The sequence below is a fragment of the Leucoraja erinacea genome, chromosome 28 (genome assembly GCF_028641065.1).
Source record: "Leucoraja erinacea ecotype New England chromosome 28, Leri_hhj_1, whole genome shotgun sequence".
NCBI classification, from domain to species: domain Eukaryota; kingdom Metazoa; phylum Chordata; class Chondrichthyes; order Rajiformes; family Rajidae; genus Leucoraja; species Leucoraja erinaceus.
The window spans coordinates 15,076,421-15,095,989 of NC_073404.1; the positions used below are offsets into that span (position 1 = coordinate 15,076,421).

The following is a 19,569-nucleotide window of genomic DNA, read 5'->3' on the forward strand; positions in this document are numbered from 1 at the left end:
AAACCAAAATGTATAAAAATATCCTTTAATAAAATCTGACAATGTGCACTTTAACCGCGTGATTTTTTTCTATTGCAAATCTCAAATTGTGGAGTAGAGGCAAATAAATAAATGTTGGGTCTGTCCCAAGCATTATGGAGGGCACTGTATATGTAATTAAACCAGGTGCAATTGAGAGCCTTTAGATAATTGAAACTGACAACTCTTATTGGAAAACAATTGTATTTTGGAAGAGCTTTCACTACATGTGACAGAATTCCAAAAACCAAATTACATGAAAATATACATCACCATTTGTCTTTGTACATCAGGCAGAAAATCTGCAGTATAGCTAGAAAGAAAAACACAACAGCATTTTTAATACCAAAAATCCTCCGATTGCCCACCTAGAAGGGTAAAAGTCTACACCTAAACATGCACAACCTACTCCAGACACTCTTCAAGAGACCAAGCTTCAGAAAAAATTGGTTCATCAGTTAGGCAGTGAAGACTAATGAATTCACCTGCCTAATTACAAATTCAGGTATAAACTTTAACCCATCACTGTAAAACCACAAGTATTGGCATCTTAAATATGTGAAGATCTGTAATATATATATTCATGGTCAAAATACTGGAGGGCACCTAAGTGTCTATGCAGTGCCAGAATAGCTGGTAAAACATTTTCACTATTGAATCCATTTTAAAAACTGAGAAATGCAACTTTTTTTTTTTTTTAACAGTACAGGACCCTTTTTTAAACAAGTTTATTTAATAGTAAACTTAAGAAAAATGAATGCACAAAGCCCCGCTGCTAATTTTTTTTTTTAGAATTTACACGATTTTCTAACTAAGCTATAATTTGGTACAATGCATATCGTGGGCATCTAAGTACTGTATATAGAATCTCCAGATAATATGCTATGTACAGGTCTTTACAATTACTCCTGAAGATCAAAGCAGTTCACAGGAATCCTGATGCATCATTGTTTTCACTCCCTTCCCCACCCCTGAAGTTGGCACAATAGCTTGACTCCACAACGATGGCAAATTTCACTCATTGCTCCAGAATGCCAATCCAGGATTAGCAACTTTTACTAGCTTGAAGTCCAACAGTTGGTGGCTTGAGTGCAGAAAGTCAACAGTGCCATGTTAGTTTTTAATTGGAGACCTGCAACCCAAAATTTCCCGTTAGTTTATTGCAGCTTCATAAACCATCCTAGAAACAAGTACAGAGTATGTAATTAAAATAAGTCCTTCCTAATTCCAATGGACAGATAGGACAAACATATACAATAATTAGGTTATTGGCTACTGTGAAACATTCCCATTAAAAAGACAACTTCCAGACTAGAGCCATGAGTATTGCTTTATACAACACGTCTTTTCCTATACAAAAACAAGTTTGCTGACTTACACGGAATCAAGTGAAGTCTGAAGTCATGGTATTATAAAAAAAAAAAAGCTTTTGGCTCAAGACACAAGATCAATTTGCTAAAATTCCAGAATGGCAAGGTTATCCAACAGAATGTTACCACAAATCATTATTGGATAATTGATACATACAACTCAAATTCCTAATAGCCAATAAATTGTAGATGATCTCCAGCCCTTTGTTATTTGACCTCCTGCATTAAACATTAATCTTGTTAAACACCCCAAGGCACTTTGCTGAAAGAGCAGGGCGTCTACACAAAATGACACCATTGCTCATCTGTCCTGTCGCTAAATACTTCTCAAAGAGAATTTCTGCAGACTTCAATTACTGTTTCATTGTGTTCCACAAGAAATTAAGTAGAATGGACAGCATTATTTTTTAATAACTTGTTATTTTGGACAAAAAGGAGTTCCTTTGCTGTCGCTCAACCCTTTCAACGAAAAAAGTTTCAAACGTGTTACAGACATCCGTGAAATTACAGTATATCACCAGAAATGTTAATTCAACTGCATTTTAAAAAATCGATGCAATTATATGAGCAAACCTTCCAAATTTGATTAAAGAAGAGGCTCAGCAAATGCACTATATAGAAGCAAAAACAAATCTGCTCTGTGGATACAAAGGAATGGTTGACATTTCAGGTCAAGACACAATCGTGTCTTCTGCAGCACGATTTTGAGATACTGATAACAGTAATGACGAACATAGATTTACACAATACTTCCTATAAAAATTCAGGTAAAGTGATCTCAAGTAACATTGGTGTTGAAGCATAAAAAACTTACTGCTTTACTACCGTTTAGTCACACAGTGCTCTCCATAATGTTTGGGACAAAGACCCATCATTTCTTTATATGCCTCTGTACTCTACAAATTGAGATTTGTAATAGAAAAAAATCACATATGGTTAAAGTGCACATTGTCAGATTTTATTAAAGGGTATTCTTATACATTGTGTTGTGTTTATGCATTGTCCCCCCATTTCAGGGCACCATAATGTTTGGGACACATGGCTTTACAAGTGTTTGTAATTGCTCAAGTGTGTTTAAATGCCTCCGTAATGCAGGTACAAGAGCTCTCAGGACTAGTCTTTCCTCCAGTCTTTCTATATTTGGAATCATTTATTGCTGTTTATCAACACGAGGACCAAAGTTGTGCCAATGAAAGTCAAAGAAGCCATTATGAGACACAGAAACAATAATAAACAAGAATAAGACATCAACCAAACCTTAGGTGTACCAAAATCAACTATTTGGACCATCATTAAAAAGAGCACTGGTGAGCTTACTAATCGCAAACGGACTGGCAAGCCAAGGAAGATCGCCACAGCTGATAGAAGAATTCTCTCTACATAATAAAGAAAAATCCCCAAACACCTGTCCGACAGATCAGAAACACTCTTCGGGGGTCAGGTGTGGATTTGTCAATGACCATAGTCCGCAGAAGACTTCATGAACAGAAATACAGAGGCTACACTGCAAGATGTGGCTACACAAAAATAGGACGGCCAGGTTAGTTTGCCAAGGAGTACTTAAAAAGGCAACCACAGTTCTGGAAAAAGGTCTTGTGGAGAGATGAGACGAAGATTAACTTATATCAGAGTGATGGCAAGAGCAAAGTATGGAGTAGAAGGAACTGCCCAAGATCCAAAGCATACTACCTCATATGTGAAACGGTGGTGGGGGTGTTATGGCATGGGCATGTATGGCTGCTAAAGGTGCTAGCTTACTTATCTTCATTGATGATACAACTGCCGATGGTAGTAGCATAATGAATTCTGAGGTGTATAGACACAGCTAGTCTGCTCAAATTCAAACAAATGCCTCAAAACTCATTGACCAGCAGCTCATTGTACAGCAATACAATAATCCCAAACATACCGCTGAAGTAACAAAGGAGTTTTTTTTTTAAAGCTAAAAAATGTTAATTTCTTGAGTGGTAACCAATCACCCAATCTGAACCCAATTGAGCCTGCCTTTTATATGCGGAAGAGAAAACTGAAGGGCACTAGACCCCAAAACAAGCATTAGCTAAAGATGGCTGCAATACAGGCCTGGCAGAGCATCACCAGCGAATACGCCCAGCAACTGGTGATGTCCATGAATCGCAGACTTCAAGCAGCCATTGCATGCAAAGGATATGCAACAAAATACTAAACATAACTACTTTCATTTACATGACAAATATTATGGTGCCCTGAAATGAGAAACACTGCTGTAATTTCTACATGTAGAAATACAAAATGTATTAAAAAAAATTCCTTTATTAAAATCTGACAATGTGCATTTTAAACACATGTGATTTTTTTTTCTATTACAAACCTCAAATTGTGGAGTACAGAGGCAAATAAATAAAGATGGGTCTTTGTCTCAAACATTATGGAGGGTACTGTATCTGTATCATTATGGAGGGCACTGAACCAAAGTAGTTTGCTTATGGCAGGTAGATTTGAAGAAATATTTCTACCATTGACTTTTCCTTACCTTGAAATGAGGCTTTCTGCCGAATAAATTCACTCAAATGCCGTCTCCTGACTTTTTCTTACACAGCGTGCAACTTTCCTTTTGAATTCGCCAATGCGGTCTTCCCTCCACTCTTTCTGCAATTAGCAATTCAAAACAAACTAATAAATCAAATCAGCATATAAAGGCTTTGGCATGCTAGCCTTCAGTCATTAAATTGAATACAGAAGTTGGGACATTATATTATAATAGCACAAGACATTGATGAGGCTGCACTTCGAGTATTGTGCTCAGTCACCCTGCTTTAGAAAGACGCCATTAAGCAGGAAGATGCTGCCAGAGAAAATACTTAGGGTACGTCAAAAAACTACATTTAAAAGGCACATGGATAAGAATGATTTAGAGCAATAGAGGCCAAATGGGACAAACTTAGATGTAGAATCTTGGCCAGTATTGTCAGGCCAAAGGGTCTGTTTCAGTACTGTATATTAATAACTCCCAAGAACCAGTGCCCAAAATTGAAGCTGATGACTGGCCATATGGAAAAAGCAAATCACACAGCAACATCTTAGTTTCATCATTCAAAAGGGGTTTCCTGATTCTCACCAACTCCAGTTCAGCCAAGCCATACTTGATCAAATACTGCCTCAATGTTAAGAGTAGTTACTCTCATCTCACCTTGGAGATTAGTTCTTTTGTCCATATTTGGACCAAAGCCGTAACAAGGTCAGGATCAGAGCGATCTTGGCAGAACACAAATGGAGCCTAGAGCAGGTTGTTGCAAAGCAAATGTTGCTCAAGAGGTGGATGCAAATGGTATCACTGAAGTAGAACAAATAAAATAGTTTTATATCTCATGGACTTAACATCGGAGCCGATCCCTTGCCTGGGATTGCTCCCACCGTGAAATCAACATCAAGGGCTCGCAGTTTCGGGTGAGGCCAAGTCCGTAGCTCCAACGTCACGGAAGGTTCGACCAGCCCCGACACGAGGTTCGATCGCCCGGAGCGGGGGTGCTGACCCCCCCCACACACCGATGCGGGAGCTTGATCACCGCGACGTGGAGGGCCCGAACTATGGGAGTCAAGATCATCCTGTCAACGGGGGTTCGAGGCCCATGACCAAGGAAGAACAAAAGGAAGAGACTTGAACTTTATTTCACCTTCCGTCACAGTGAGGAATGTGTAGGAGTCACTGTGGTGGATGTTCATGTTAAAATGTGTTTGAGTGATCTGTTGCTTTTAATTGTACGACTGACCTGGCCAATGAAATTCCTCGTATGTTGCAAAACATACTTGGCAAATAAAGTGTGATTCTGATTCTGTTAAGTCAAAGCCAAGTTTGTGTAATTCAGTCACTGTAGGATGCAACCTTCAATTAGACATTTTGACACAACTCAGTAAAGAACTGCAATACTTTACAACTGTCCACCTCTGCTCACAATATTAAAAAAAACATTTACTGTACCCACTGATGTTGCAGAAAGATTGACCAGAAATGAACATTACATATATCGAAAACAAAAGAATGCAGGCTACAACGTGTGAAATTGAATCCAAATCCGTGGATAAATTGTTTAAAAAAACATCAGATAGAATAATGTAGTAAGAATATGAAGAACTTAATCTTGCTCAGAACCAAGTCACAATTCAATGCATAGGTAATGGCAAGTTAGAGCAAAGACCAAATGAGCAAATGCCAGAATCTGTAACAGTACAAGTTATTTTAGTAAAATCATAATTACTGTTATAAAAAAGTATAAAGCACAAACATTCAATCAAGCTATATTCTAATTGTGCAGATCTAGCTTAGACATGTATTGATAAGGGGGCAGAAACAGTTAAATGTTGATCCATCATGGTTGGAGGGAAAGAAAGAAAAATCAATGCTTTAACTTCTGTCATTAAGGCTGCATGAGCAGCAATGATCCATAAAATGAACAAGCGCTTATCTGGCCACCTTGCCCTTCAGTATATCAGAAGCTGAAATATATATTCTAACCAGTCAGCCAAATTCCAGAAAATGCAGGCTACAATATTTGAAGCAAGTCAACAAAACCTTGGCAACAAATTAGTTTTGCATGCAAAATGTTATATAGCGATTTGCCCAAATGCTGGATGAATGAAGGTCATTTTCATCAAAATGAAAGCATGGTAGTGCTTCATTCAAGATCACATGAAACCACTGGTGTAAAGGCCAATAATTACAAATAGCTTCCAATGGAGACGCGCATTATATTGATCCCGGGCAGAATGTATAAATTAAACGATCTCAGTGGGAATCATTAGTGACATGCCATCTTTTAAAACTATTTCCCCATCTCCTAGTTAAATGGCAAGGTGAGCCTGAGAAGCCCAAAAAGTGTTAAAATACACAAAATTGAAGTTATCCGCCAGTTTAATGCAGAAATACCACTGAATTCTATAAGGCTAGTAGCATCAAGTTACAGATGCAGCAATGGAAGGCAAGAGGGATGAACAGCATATATTGGACATCTTTAATGTCCAAGGCTAGATAGATCTCCATGCTGTCAATAAATTCGCTAATGTCCATTTTTACAGTATAGGATTGGACATTTGAAAGTAGAGTGGAGTTTGGATCAGAGGGGGCAAAAGAGGGAAAGAATGAACATGTAATTCTTAATATATTTCAACTGCTAATGTCCTTTATAAAAATCTGTATTCCAATATATCACAGCCAAAATATTAAAATAATTTCACCTTGGTGCTCTAACACGTGAAAACCAATTGAGCACTTAATTGTATGTATAATTTAGCATTTTGATTTAACAAATGTGTGTGGAATTTAGTACTTTGGATTCAAACTCATGAACGGGTTTTCTAAAGCTTTGACATTACTGCTCATTATGGTGGTGAAAAATCTTACTGGAACCTTGAAATAGAGAATAACGAAGTAGAAAGCAATCAGGTTGGAGCCAAAATTCTGATCAATAAAAGCTCTTACCGCTGCATCCACATTAGCCGGTGAGTCTCCATTTGGATCTGCCAACATTGAAATCACGCTGATAAGAATAGTCTCCACAGTGTGGATTGGCAGCCAGCGTTCTTCAGGCTTTTCATACCCATACTTATCCTCACCAGGCTCGTGTAGAATAGAGATGCATACCTCGCCATTCTTATCAACTTTTAACAGAGCAAAAAAAAAAAGAAGAAAAAAAAAGAATAGTTACAAAATCTTGTGTTCTTTTCATATTTCAATATATTGACACACTGAAAACTCGTTTTTTTTTTCGTTTCAAAAAATACGTGATTAAAGTGCACTTTGTCAGATTTTAATAAAGGCCATTTTAATACATTTTGGTTTCACCATGTAGAAATTACAGCAGTGTTTATACATAGCCCCCCATTTCAAGGCACCATAATGTTTGGGACACGGCAATGTCATGTAAATGAAAATAATGTTTAGAATTGTTGCATACCCTTTGCATGCAATGACTGCTTGAAGTCTGCGATTCATGGACATCACCAGTTCTCTGGTGATGCTCAGCCAGGCCTGTATTGCAGCCATCTTTAGCTTACCCTTGTTTTGGAGGCTAGTCCCCTTCAGTTTTCTTTTCAGCATATAAAAGGCATGCTCACTTGGGTGACTGACTAGGCCACTCAAGAATTGACAATTTTTTAGGTTTGAAAAACTCCTTTGTTGCTTTAGCAGTATGTTTGGGATCATTGTCTTGCTGTAGAATGAACCGCTGGCCAATGTGTTTTGAGGCATTTGTTTGAACTTGAACAGATAGAATGTGTCCATACGCTTCATAATTCATTAGGTTACTACCAGCAGCAGTCGTATCATCAATGAAGATAGATGAGCCCATACATGCAGCAGCATGTATGGGCTCATGTATGGCTGCCCTTCAGCAGCCATACAGGCCCAAGCCATAACACCGCCACCACCGTGTTTCACAGATGAGGTAACATGTGTTGAATCTTGGTGAGTTCTTTGACTTTCATTGGCACAACTTTGGTCCTCATGTTGATAAACAGCAATAAAAGTTACCAAAGGTGATGGAAAGACTGGAGGAAAGACTATGTGCTGAGAGCTCTCTTATACCTGCATTAATGAGGCAATTAAACACACCTGAGCAATTGCAAACGCCCGTGAAGTCATGTGTCTCAAACATTATGGTGCCCTGAAATGAGGTGGGGGGGGGTAAGACTATGCATAAACACAGCTGTAATTTCTACATGGTGAAATGAAAATGTATAAAAATGGCCTTTATTAAAATCTGACAATGGCACTTTAACCACATGTGATTTTTTTTCTATTACAAATCCCAAATTGTGGAGTACAGAGGCAAATAAATAAATTATGGGTCTTTGTCCCAAACATTATGGAGGGCACTGTACTTGGGGTTTGGCCATTAGAAGTCAGGTGACATGGCACATGGTCAGCAACAGCAGCAACAGTTTCTCCAATTTTCTTTCTTATTCCTATCCACCTTACCACTATAGCTATTCACAAATCCTGTGCTTACTTTGAGTCTTAACATGACCTTCTTATTTTACAAGCACAATAGCTCTGCAGCTTTATAGTTAGGATTTTCCATTTAAACCAATTTATTTCATTATTTCATTTGACATTTTAAGGCACTTAGATTTCTCCAATTTCCAACCAACCCAAATTAGTTTCAAGTCTTTTGGCATTTTCACTTTGGGCATTGACAAGTATTTGGCCTTTACACCGTGGAAGTAATTTCAAGTAGAAAACAAGTACGTTTGGTTCAAATACTAATGTTCAGCTCAAACTCAAGGTACTCTATTTTATGAAAACAAGATGCCCAATTCAAGCAGGTACAAATGATCTGGAATTTAATGGGACATTATGATTGTACCAACTGCAAAAATAAATTATTGGAGCTTTACAAGCAAAGATTTTTCTGAACTGAAAAATTGTGCTTCCTCTGATTGTGCTTCCCACTGTTGACTTTGTTCTCACCATTTGGATGCCAGATTTCTGTGATGAATTTCATCTTTGGCGGCCTGAGGGGATAGTCTTTAGGAAAGGTGAGATGAGCTTTGAACACACCACCTTCACTGTGGAGAAAAAGTGCAATAATTAGTTTCTGCGACACAGATTTATGGAGATCAAATTCAATTCTGGAATATGAAAAACACATTGCATAATTCTGCGGATGGCAGTCTATATTGAGCAAAGTGAAATATATCTCTCTTACACCATGTCACTATTATGGATTTGATGTAGGCAATTTAGACACGTTTCTTTCACTCACCATCTTTGTGAAACATCTCAATACTCCAACAACTTCCCCAATCCCTACACTCAACTCAAGAGGAAATTTGTACCTCAAATTCTGTGCCTTTTAGAACTGTTATTCGTGAAACTGATTTAGGGGCAGCATTGTCAACCAAAGAGCTGTATCCCACTATATGCTAATCAAAGAGGTGAAGGTATTATTATTGAAATGTTCTCCATCTGGGAAAGGATGTGGGAATTAAAAAAGATCTATGAAGGGGTAAAAAAAATCTTGCTCAGTCAATGCTTCTATGAGAATATGGGCATCTTAATTTTCCATGGCCTTGATTATCCTCCAAGTTAAAGTTTTTTTGATGTAAATAAGAGTAGTTTAGATAACAAATCAGACAGTCAGTGAAAAGGGAGCATTAAATCTATGTATTACATGTAAAGGCTTTACTTCTGAAATGCAATCCAGGCTGACAAAGTGAAGCACTGAAGAATGCTGCATTGTTGGAGCTGCTACATCTGCTGAGGATGCAGAACAGATTTGACCTCGGAAGGATACGAGGAGAAAACCCTACTACACTAAATAAGCAGGGAATGTCCTACCAAGTCCCAGTCAACTAACATCACATTGTTATCCCATGTTTATTGTTTCCACACAGCATTTTGTACAATACAAAATGATTACACTTCAAAATATGAGTTGTAAGGTAGTTTAAGATTGTAAAGAGGGCCTATAAAATAAAGTTCCTCTTGAACTTAGACCATATAGATGGGAATACTAAATGTTGCAGAATTTGTACCATCATGATCAACTCTTCTGCCATTTTAGGACACAAAGTACAAACAAATTAGTATTTTTAAATGTCACTATGGGGATTAACTCAGAGTACAAGCTAGAGAACTGAAAATGACTACCAGCGCTTTTGTTTACCTCCTATATTTCACAATACATTTCAACAGTAAAAAGCCACAGGTACGTACATAGCAAAATACAGCTCATTTTGGCAATATTTTTTAAACTAAATATCTAAAATGAAACGTCGCAAGGCAGGAATCAACAGATTTTGCGTATCCAACGTTTGGTATATTATAAACAGTTAATTAAAACATACTCTAGTTACATATTTCACAAACTATCAATATTGAGAGAATGCGAAGCAACATGCCAAACACCATACAGACATTGATATTTGTACAATTAGCATATTAACCAAGTAGACTAGGCTACCAAATGAAAGTTGGTAGATGACCATTATAAAAAATTCAATATTGCTACAAAGCCATGCGCAGCTATCGAAAATAGTCTGCATATGCACTCCGCTCGTTTTGCAATAAAGTCTGACGGTACACTAGCCTTACTTGCTAATCCAGCATTTTTACAATTCTTCCGCAAGGACATCCTGCTCACTTTATACTGATACTGGGACTCAAGCCATTTAAAAAAAATATTCTAAAACAAGTAACCATATTTTCCAACAACATACACCCTACATCAACTCATCTTACTTAACCAAGATCCTCTTTCCTAGTTTCCCTTCCATCTTCCTATCAAATCTGAACAGTTTACTGCATTATGACCTGTGATTATTACATTGTAAACAGACAAGCTGAGATTAATCTGTATTGCACCATAAAAATTACTTTAATTCTGCTAGACAAACCTCTAACCATGTTGATATATCACCATCAAAACCACAAGCCTTCTCTTGTGCAAAACCTTTTGGGAAATCAATACATTACATACACTGGTGTCCCTTTATCTACAATGTTAATTACATTAACCCAATGCACATATCAAATCAGGTTGTCTCTGTCTAGAGATGTATTATATTCTAAATACAAGTGGTCTGCTATAACATGATAGTTATGTTCCTAAGCGACCTTTTGTTATAGAATAAAAATCACACTGTAATGACAATTGTGTCAATGGGGGGGTTAAAAAATGGTTTCGGGGCGAGAGCATTCAGAACAGCTACAGAATTTTCAAAAATAAAGATATTTTCCATAGAAAAGTTTATTTTGGTACTGCAAGCTAAAAATACTAAAACCTTCATGCTACATTGTTTAACAGTATTATTGCACAAGTGTTAATAGAAGCGATTGCTTGATTATTTCAATGGTTGCTCACAGTTAAAGTAACAGTTGAGTTACTAAGAGACAATGGTATCAGATTGCTGCAAGAGGTTACATGAAAACATGATTCCTCTCCATCCTAATACTGACTGCTAAGTTCCAAGCCAGCTTTTTCTATTTGTCAATTGCCAATGTAACTTTTAACCTTTTAAGCAGCATTAGCTTTCTCCTCTCATCACACTGGTGAAACATTCCCAACATATCCATTTTAGAAATCCCAGTGTAGTGGGACCTGCAAAATATAGCATAATGACCTCTCTTTACAGGTCATCAGTGCAATACTTACTACAAAGTGTCAGGTGGACCTATGATAAGTACTTCCCATCTGTACAGGTCATTGTCATCAATCAACCCTGCTGAAAAACCATCAACAGGATTCTTGTTCAGCTCTAAAATGATAAAAATGGATAAAAGGTTACATTTACAGTTTACAATATTTCACAAAAAGCACCAGAGCATTATTAGAAATACAAGTGACTGGATAAAACATATAGTCACTGAAGCATTAACCCAATATATTCCAAACATGCACAAGATTAATGAAAATGTGCACTACATTTTTTGAAAGTTGATTATACTTTTGAGTTGGAAGAAGCAAGCTTGAAGAATGTTGTTTCTTCATACTTGCCTTAATTTTAAATACTGCATGCGAACTATCAATCTTCTAGATTTTTCTCTACCATTCAACCCTGTCGAGTCATGCCTTGTGCACACAACCACACCACCAAAAACAAAAGTCAGGAGAAATCTCAAATTTGTGTGACACCTCAGAGGCCAATGAGTTAATCAAGCATTCGTATTCAATGTGCCAATGTCCTGATGATACTCAACGATCAATTTCAGTGCATAAGTCAGCACGGTGAGTTCTGCTATAACACAATAGTCACACACCTAAAAAACTGTTCATTTGAAAAACAATTGTTTCAAAAAGGGCTAGAGAACTTCAGAATTGCAAGAACAAAGTCTCCCCCCACACAACCAACAAGCTTTTTTAAAAATGAGTTTTGACTAGTTGAAGTTGATTATTTTCAGCTTGCAATAACAAAAAAAAGCTGTATATCAATGCAGTATCATTGCACATGTGTGAATAGAAACCATTTCAATCATATTATGTGCAATAAACTGTGTGGGAAACATGCTATAACAAAACTACCTGTGATTTGTTATAAGAGGCAAATTTACAATGCTAAATTTAGAACAATTTTGAAAAAGATTGAGGGACTGGTTACAGGTCCAGACAAATAATCTTTAAAAAGATTATAATCTACAGGCAGTGCAGATTCAGCTTGTAGATTTCCTCGCGAGGACATTCAGCATCGACTGTGCAGTTCTGAATAATCTTATCCAGCCATACTGTATCCAAACAATTCCCAAAATGAATATATAAATGTCTAACCCATGATTCTCCATTTGCCTCAATACATTGTACTGGAACATTATTCTTGTCACACCTCTACATCAAGTAGCCTTCACATGTTGACAGTATACGGTACAGGTGCAAGTATACCAAAACCATGCATAGCAGGACTGGTATTGGTTTATTGGTTCCTGCATATACCTGCCAGAACAATCCAATTCAGAGTGTCATGCAGCTCAGAAACTTACCCTTCAGCCCAACATGCCCATACTAACCCACATTAGATCTGTAGATTTATGTTTTGATGATACACATACCATCTTGGTGCTTCTTAAATTTGGTGTACCTGTCTACCATTTCCACAGGCAGCACATTTCATATTCCACCACTGAACCCCTCCATTCTTCTAGCTGCACAATCTTCAACTCTTCAATCCTCTGGTCTCACTTTCTGGCTAGCCTTTTCATCTCTAGCCTTTGTCTAACCATCTGCCTATCAAAAACCCTCCTCACCTGTATCAACCCATCTGTCAGGCTTTGTTTTGCCCCTCTTCTAGCTTTTTTCCCCCATCCCCCTATCTAGACCCAAAACAATACCGTCTATGTTCTCCAGAGATGCTGCCTGACCTGCCGAGTTACTCCAACACCAGTCTCCATTCTCGTCAGAACCCTTCGAAAATCTTCCACCACTCTGCTTATACCAATATGCTTGTACTTTAGACATGTTCGCCATGAGAGAAAGACCACCTGATTTATGCCCCTCCGTTTTGTATACCTATATCAAACCACTCCTCAGCCTCCTCTGTCCAAGAGAAAAACAAACCCAGGGTATCAATTTTCTCCTTACAAATTCCTCCAATCCAAATAACACCTGGCAAATCTCCACTGCACCCTCTCTAGCACAATCGCATACTTTGTATAGTATAGTGACCATTACTGTACACATTAATTCAGGTGCATCCTACTGTTGTAACATGCCCCAGCTGATGCATTGTTTACCCGTTTTAGAACAAATTCTTACATGCCTTTTTCACAACCCAATCTACCTGCAGTGCAACTTAACGATCTATGGACTTGTACTTCCAGACTACATTTGTTGATCAACACTGCCTAGGGCCCTACAATTCACTGTGCATGCCCTACCCTCATTCTAAAATGCATCACCCTGCATGTCATGTTTAAGTGCCAACCGTCATTAGGCTACAATTTTAACCAGCCTTGAAATATGCACAACTAACAATTTCCTGTGTCTAGCTTGCAGTTAGGAACATTACACAAATAGAAGGCCAAACTGAGCCAGTTTCACCATTCATGATCGACTTTTTCATGCCTTGAACTCACTTCCCGTCCATTCCCCATATTCTGTAACTGTTAGTGTTGAATCATCTCAGCTTGAAATGAATGTTCATTATTTCAGTATTCATTGATCTCTAGAAGTGGTGAACTCCAAAGATTCACAACACCAAAATAAATCCCCAGAACTCTTGTACTGGGAAATGTCCCCGCCATTTCAATCTTGTTCACAATAATATTACTTTTTGAAAACAATCCTTCAGCTCTACCTTTCATTCCAGGAAAATGAGGAGAATGCATCTATAGAGCAAGAGTCACATAGCGTGAAAACAGGCCCTTTGGCCCAACTTGCCCATGCCGACCAACATGCCCCATATACACTAGACCTACCTGCCTGAGTTTGGCCCATATGCTTCTAACTCTTTCATCTCCATGTACATGACCAAACACTGCAATTCACTTCAGCTACATGGGTTCCACAGGTCTGGTTTCCAGTTAAACTGGGTTTAACTCCCAGTTAAACAAATGGGAGTCTAATTGAGAAATGAGATTCAAACAAAATCTTCAGCAGTTACCCTTCTAAATCAAAAAAGATTTTCCTATTGCTTTTGGGTATTTATGCTATACACAGACCAGGGAGCATTGTACACTGGCTAGTCAGGACGAAACAGTAATGGAGGCCAGTAGAACACTTAACCAGGCAATAAATTCAAAGGAAGCAGACAATTGACACAACCCTACCGTTTGCACGTTCTCCTGATGAACTCGTGGGTTTTCTCAAAGATCTTCAGTTTCTTCACACACTCCAAAGACATATAGGTTTGCATAATGCCCACTGCCACCAATCTGATGGAACCTCAACCAGCCTTTCCCAATATAGTCTGGCTACCTGACCATGGTTGGTTACGGTCAGGTGTCAAAGTGACGTCTTCAAGCTTGGGTCTGGTTTTCTTTTTTTATACAGAGCAGTCACAATTTCCTGTTGGTACCTGTATGTTTTCATCCTGCTTGAGATGAAGCAGCACACTAGGAGCTTTATGTATGCCAACATTTATGACGTTCAAGATGATTAAAACAGCAGTTGTGCAATTTGCAGGAAGGACCATAAAATTATTTCTATGCCATTTTCTTGCTCACAAGCTACACTCCTTCACACACACACACACACCCAAAGTACCATTCTGCCATTTCATCAAAGGTTGCTGATAAATGCATGGATTGAAGCAACGAACACAAACTGCAAATAGTTAAATGTCTATTCACTGCAGTTACTCCAATATCAAGCTTCAGATCTTAGAAATAAACCTGATCTACTGGTTGTCACCTTCCATTATCAATGCCACTGCATTCCTTGCAACTCTGGACATTATTTTCTGCAAAGCTTGTATGCTAATTATTAATTTGCAAATTTCTAAATATTACATTTAAGCAGTATCAACCAACCTGCTCAAACACATTTTCCCCACTTCTCCCTACCACTGCTTCCTATTGCTTAGTCAACAGGAAGGGAAAACTCAATGATTTTCCAAATGTGTTACCATCTTTGGATTCCTGCAATCTTTTGACAACAGAGGTTCCAGGAAAATTGGTTTATAGTTGTATCCTCTCCTCACTTCTTTAAGTAGTAATTATTTTAATGAAATAGCTTTTAATTTTCTTACATTTGCTATGTTCCAATCTGCTGGAGCAATTCTAGGGCTTAGGGGTTCATTTATATTCAATGAATTTTAGAAATTTCCTTTCTGACCACTTTTTTATTCCAATTTCCTCTACGGCACTCCTCCCTCTATCGTAACTGTAATTTTAGAAGTTTTAGAAATTGTCGTCCAAGATTGGTGTGGCACGGTGACGCAGCGGTAGAGTTGCTGCCTTACAGGTCTTGCAGCTCCGGAGACCGGGGTTCGATCCTGACTGCGGGTGTTGTCTGGACGGAGTTTGCACGTTCTCCTGATGAACTCGTGGGTTTTCTCAAAGATCTTCGGTTTCTTCACACACTCCAAAGACATACAGGTTTGTAGGTTAATTGGCTTGGTAAATCGTTAATTGTCCCTAGTGTGTGTAGGATAGCTTTAAAGTGCGGGGATCGCTGGTCGGTGCGGACCGAAGGGCCTGTTTCCAGCGCTGTCTACATTAAACTAAAATTTGTCCAATTATCAAATGCAAAACTACTAAGGCTTCCTGTTCAGCTACATAAACAAATGAATGATTCAATCCCCATTTAGCTATGAAATTATTTATTGCAGAATGCAGTGCATATTTGCTGAAAACAGTTTAAAGACTGCTTCTCGTTGTTTATCTACTGGCAACGCTTTGATCTAATTTACCTACAGGCTTCATGCTCTAGTTTCCAGCTGATCGGTTTTTCAAACTGCATATGATATTCTACAACCCACCACCATTCGCTAAGAAGTATTTATCCACATACCAATCAAACTACTTTTGTGTAATCAAGATACAGAACAAAGCATGCAAAAATAAACTTTAGAACAAGGCAGAAATCATGACACCTAAATGCATTTACACCAGTGTTATTTTCACTTCAAAATGGAAATGTCACAAAAGTTACATAAGCAGCCCAGAGCCTGCTCTGAAATTCCAGGAAATCATGTGTTACATCTGTTTCTTTGCCGTAATCTCCAACCAGTTTCAAGTCAACAGAAAAGTTTTAGATTTAAAATTTGCCAATTTGCAAGAATCAGAATGTCTACCAATAGACTAATAATATTTCTAAATCCAGTTGAAAAGGCCCACAGATCTACATCTATACACCCTTTGCTCCAATCACTAGAAGTGGGCTAGTAGAGAGACATTCTGTCGGCCTCTAATATCTTGAAGTTACCAATTGACAATTACTCAAATTCCAAGGAATATAGCTCATTAATTTCTCATTACAATTCCAACAGAAGAATCCAGATAGCATTCTACAAGTTTTTTTATGCACTCACTCAAGGACAATTCACATTTCAAAGTGCGAAGCCTGGAATATTAGTGGTACTTTCTAGATTGCCTTATACTTCAAATCCTTAGTACATTATGTCATTAGCTTTTATTTGGCCATTTTCTGTATTTATCCATGACATTTAACTTGAATGTGCACCAATTCCCAGTTTACTTCATGTTACTTTTGGATCAGTTTTGGTAAAGTCGCTCTTGGCATAATTAGCAACTTTGGATGTGATTTTCTTAGCCATTATCAAAGTCATTTATAAAACAGACACAAGTCTGATCCATCAATATTTTCACACCTGCGTGCACTAAACTAGTTTCCTAGTTTAGTGCACTTCACAAGGTTCAACTCAAGTTAGGAACAATGCCATCAAATGCCTTCTAGCAGACCCTATAAACAACATTAAATTAGGCACTCAAATACACCTGGACCATTTCCGACATTTCCCAACCATTTCTTGACCTCACTATCTCCATCGCAGGGGATAGACTCCTGACTGACATCCACTATAAACTCATTGACTCCCATGGCTATCTCGACTACACCCTGCTTCCTGGAAGGACTCCATCCCCATCTCCCAATTCCTCCGTCTACGCTGCATCTGCACCCCGGATGAGGTGTTCCACACCAGGGCATCGGAGATGTCCTCATTCTTCAGGGAACAGGGGTTCCCTTCCTCTACCATAGATGAGGCTCTCACCGGCGTCTCTTCTATACCCCGTGATTCTACTCTCTCTCCCCCCCCCCCCCCATCCCCCCAACTCGTAACAAGAGCAGAGTCCCCCTTGCCCTCACCTTCCACCCTACCAGCCGTCACGTACAACAAATAATCCTATATCATTTTTTGCCACCTCCAACGTTTGCCACCCCACAACTTGCCACATCTTCCCATCTCCTCTCCCATCTGCTTTCCGCAGAGATCGCTCCCTCCGTAACTCCCTGGTCAATTTGTCTCTTCCCACCCGAACCATCCCCTCTCCGGGCACTCTCCCTTGCAACCGCAAGAAATGCTTCACTTGCCGCTTTACCTCACCCGTTGACTACATTCAAGGACCCAAGCAGTCTTTCCAGGTGCGGCAGAGGTTCACCTGCACCTCCTCCAACCTCATCTAGTGCCTCCATTGCTCTAGATGTCAGCTGCTCTACATCTATTTCACCGAACATCTCTGCTCGGTTACACAATAACAAACCTGATCTCCCGGCGGCTCAGCACTTCAACTGCCCCTCCCATTCTGAATCCGACCTTTCTGTCCTCTGCCTCCTCCATGTCCAGAGTGAGGACCACGGTAAATTGGAGGAGCAGCGCCTCATTCTTCGCTTGGGCAGTTTGCACCCCAGCAGTATGAACATTAACTTCTCTAATTTCAGGTACTCCTTACTTTCTCCTCCTCTTCTCAGCCCAGTGGCTCCACCTCTTCCTTTCTTCTTCCTCCCCGCCCCCCTCACATCAGTCTGAAGAAGGTTTTCGGCCCGAAACATTGCCTATTTCCTTTGCTCCATAGATGCTGCCTTTCACCCGCTGAGTCTCTTCAACACTTTTGTCTACATTAAATCCCCTTGTCCACTCCTTCAAATACCTTTCCATAAGTTCAGATTTGCAAGGATGCCCAAATCCATGTTACAAAAAATTTTAGGCGATTATACAGGTGAGAGGTTAACCATTTAATATTTCCACTGGTTTTTCACACCTCGTCCTTAAATAACAATGTCCAATTTTTCCTTCCCACTAGATGACTCCTAGGAGGAAAAAGTTGAAATACCACAACAAAAAGGCAAATGGTATTTTCTCACTGCAGGCCCAGGTTGCAAATGCCCAACTTATGAGCAACCTCCACACGAGTGAGGTCCCATGTTATTAAATACAAATGCCTGATTTGAGTATAGGAGCAAGGAGGTCCTCCTGCAGCTGTACAGGGCCATCGTGAGACCGCACCTGGAGTATTGTGTGCAATTTTGGTCACCTAATTTGAGGAAGGACATTATTGCTATTGAGGGAGTGCAGTGTAGGTTCACCAGGTTCATTCCCTGGATGGCGGGACTGACACATGATGAAAGAATGGGTCAACTGGGCTAGTATTTGCTGGAATTTAGAATGATGAGTGGGGATCTTATAGAAACATAAACTTCTTAAGAGGATTAGATGCAGGAAAAATGTTCCCGGTGTTGGGGGAGTCCAGAACCAGAAGTCACAATTTAAGAATAAAGGGTAGGCCATTTAGGACTGAGATGAGGAACACTTTCAACCAGTTGTGAATCTGTGGAATTCTCTGCCACATAAGGCAGTGGAGGCCAATTCACTGGATGTTTTCAAGAGAGTGTTAGATTTAGCTCATGGGGCTAAGGGAATCAATGGATATGGGGGGAAAAAAAGCCAGAACGGGGTATTGATTTTGGATGATCAGCCATGATTATATTGAATGGCAGTGCTGGGTCAAAGGGCCAAATGGCCTACTCCTGCACCTATTTTTTATGTGTCTATATCCTATGAAAGGCAGAACCGTGCTTCCTTATGTTACAAGTATAGAAATTCTTTAGTGGACCGATGCACTTTTGATGTCATCCATCGGCACAGGTATGGTTACAGTATTGAGGGATTTTTGTATATTTTCCATTCATTATTTGGGAATGCTAGACTTGAAAGCCATTTAGGATTGTGAAATTCTGAGGCATTCATTTTTACCTTTGAGAAATTTTGCTATTTCTTCCCGCAGAGCATATACTCTTTCTAACATTGTACCTCA

The 19,569-nt window shown here is 39.0% G+C and overlaps 1 protein-coding gene across 2 annotated transcripts in view; it reads right to left on the reverse strand.

Annotated features, from left to right (window-relative positions):
- Window positions 1-205: 205 nt before the first annotated feature.
- The window catches only part of ube2g1a (ubiquitin-conjugating enzyme E2G 1a (UBC7 homolog, yeast)), a 35,065-nt gene continuing 15,701 nt past the window's right edge, over window positions 206-19,569 (reverse strand). For both annotated transcript variants that reach the window (XM_055657841.1, XM_055657842.1), the window contains exons 2-6: window positions 11,519-11,621; window positions 8,833-8,930; window positions 6,844-7,022; window positions 3,901-4,016; window positions 206-1,150 (exon numbers count right to left, since the gene is read on the reverse strand). In XM_055657841.1, coding sequence (XP_055513816.1) covers window positions 3,930-4,016; window positions 6,844-7,022; window positions 8,833-8,930; window positions 11,519-11,621 — 467 coding nt within the window. In that variant the 3' untranslated portion in view covers window positions 206-1,150; window positions 3,901-3,929. The remainder of the gene's footprint in view (window positions 1,151-3,900; window positions 4,017-6,843; window positions 7,023-8,832; window positions 8,931-11,518; window positions 11,622-19,569) is intronic.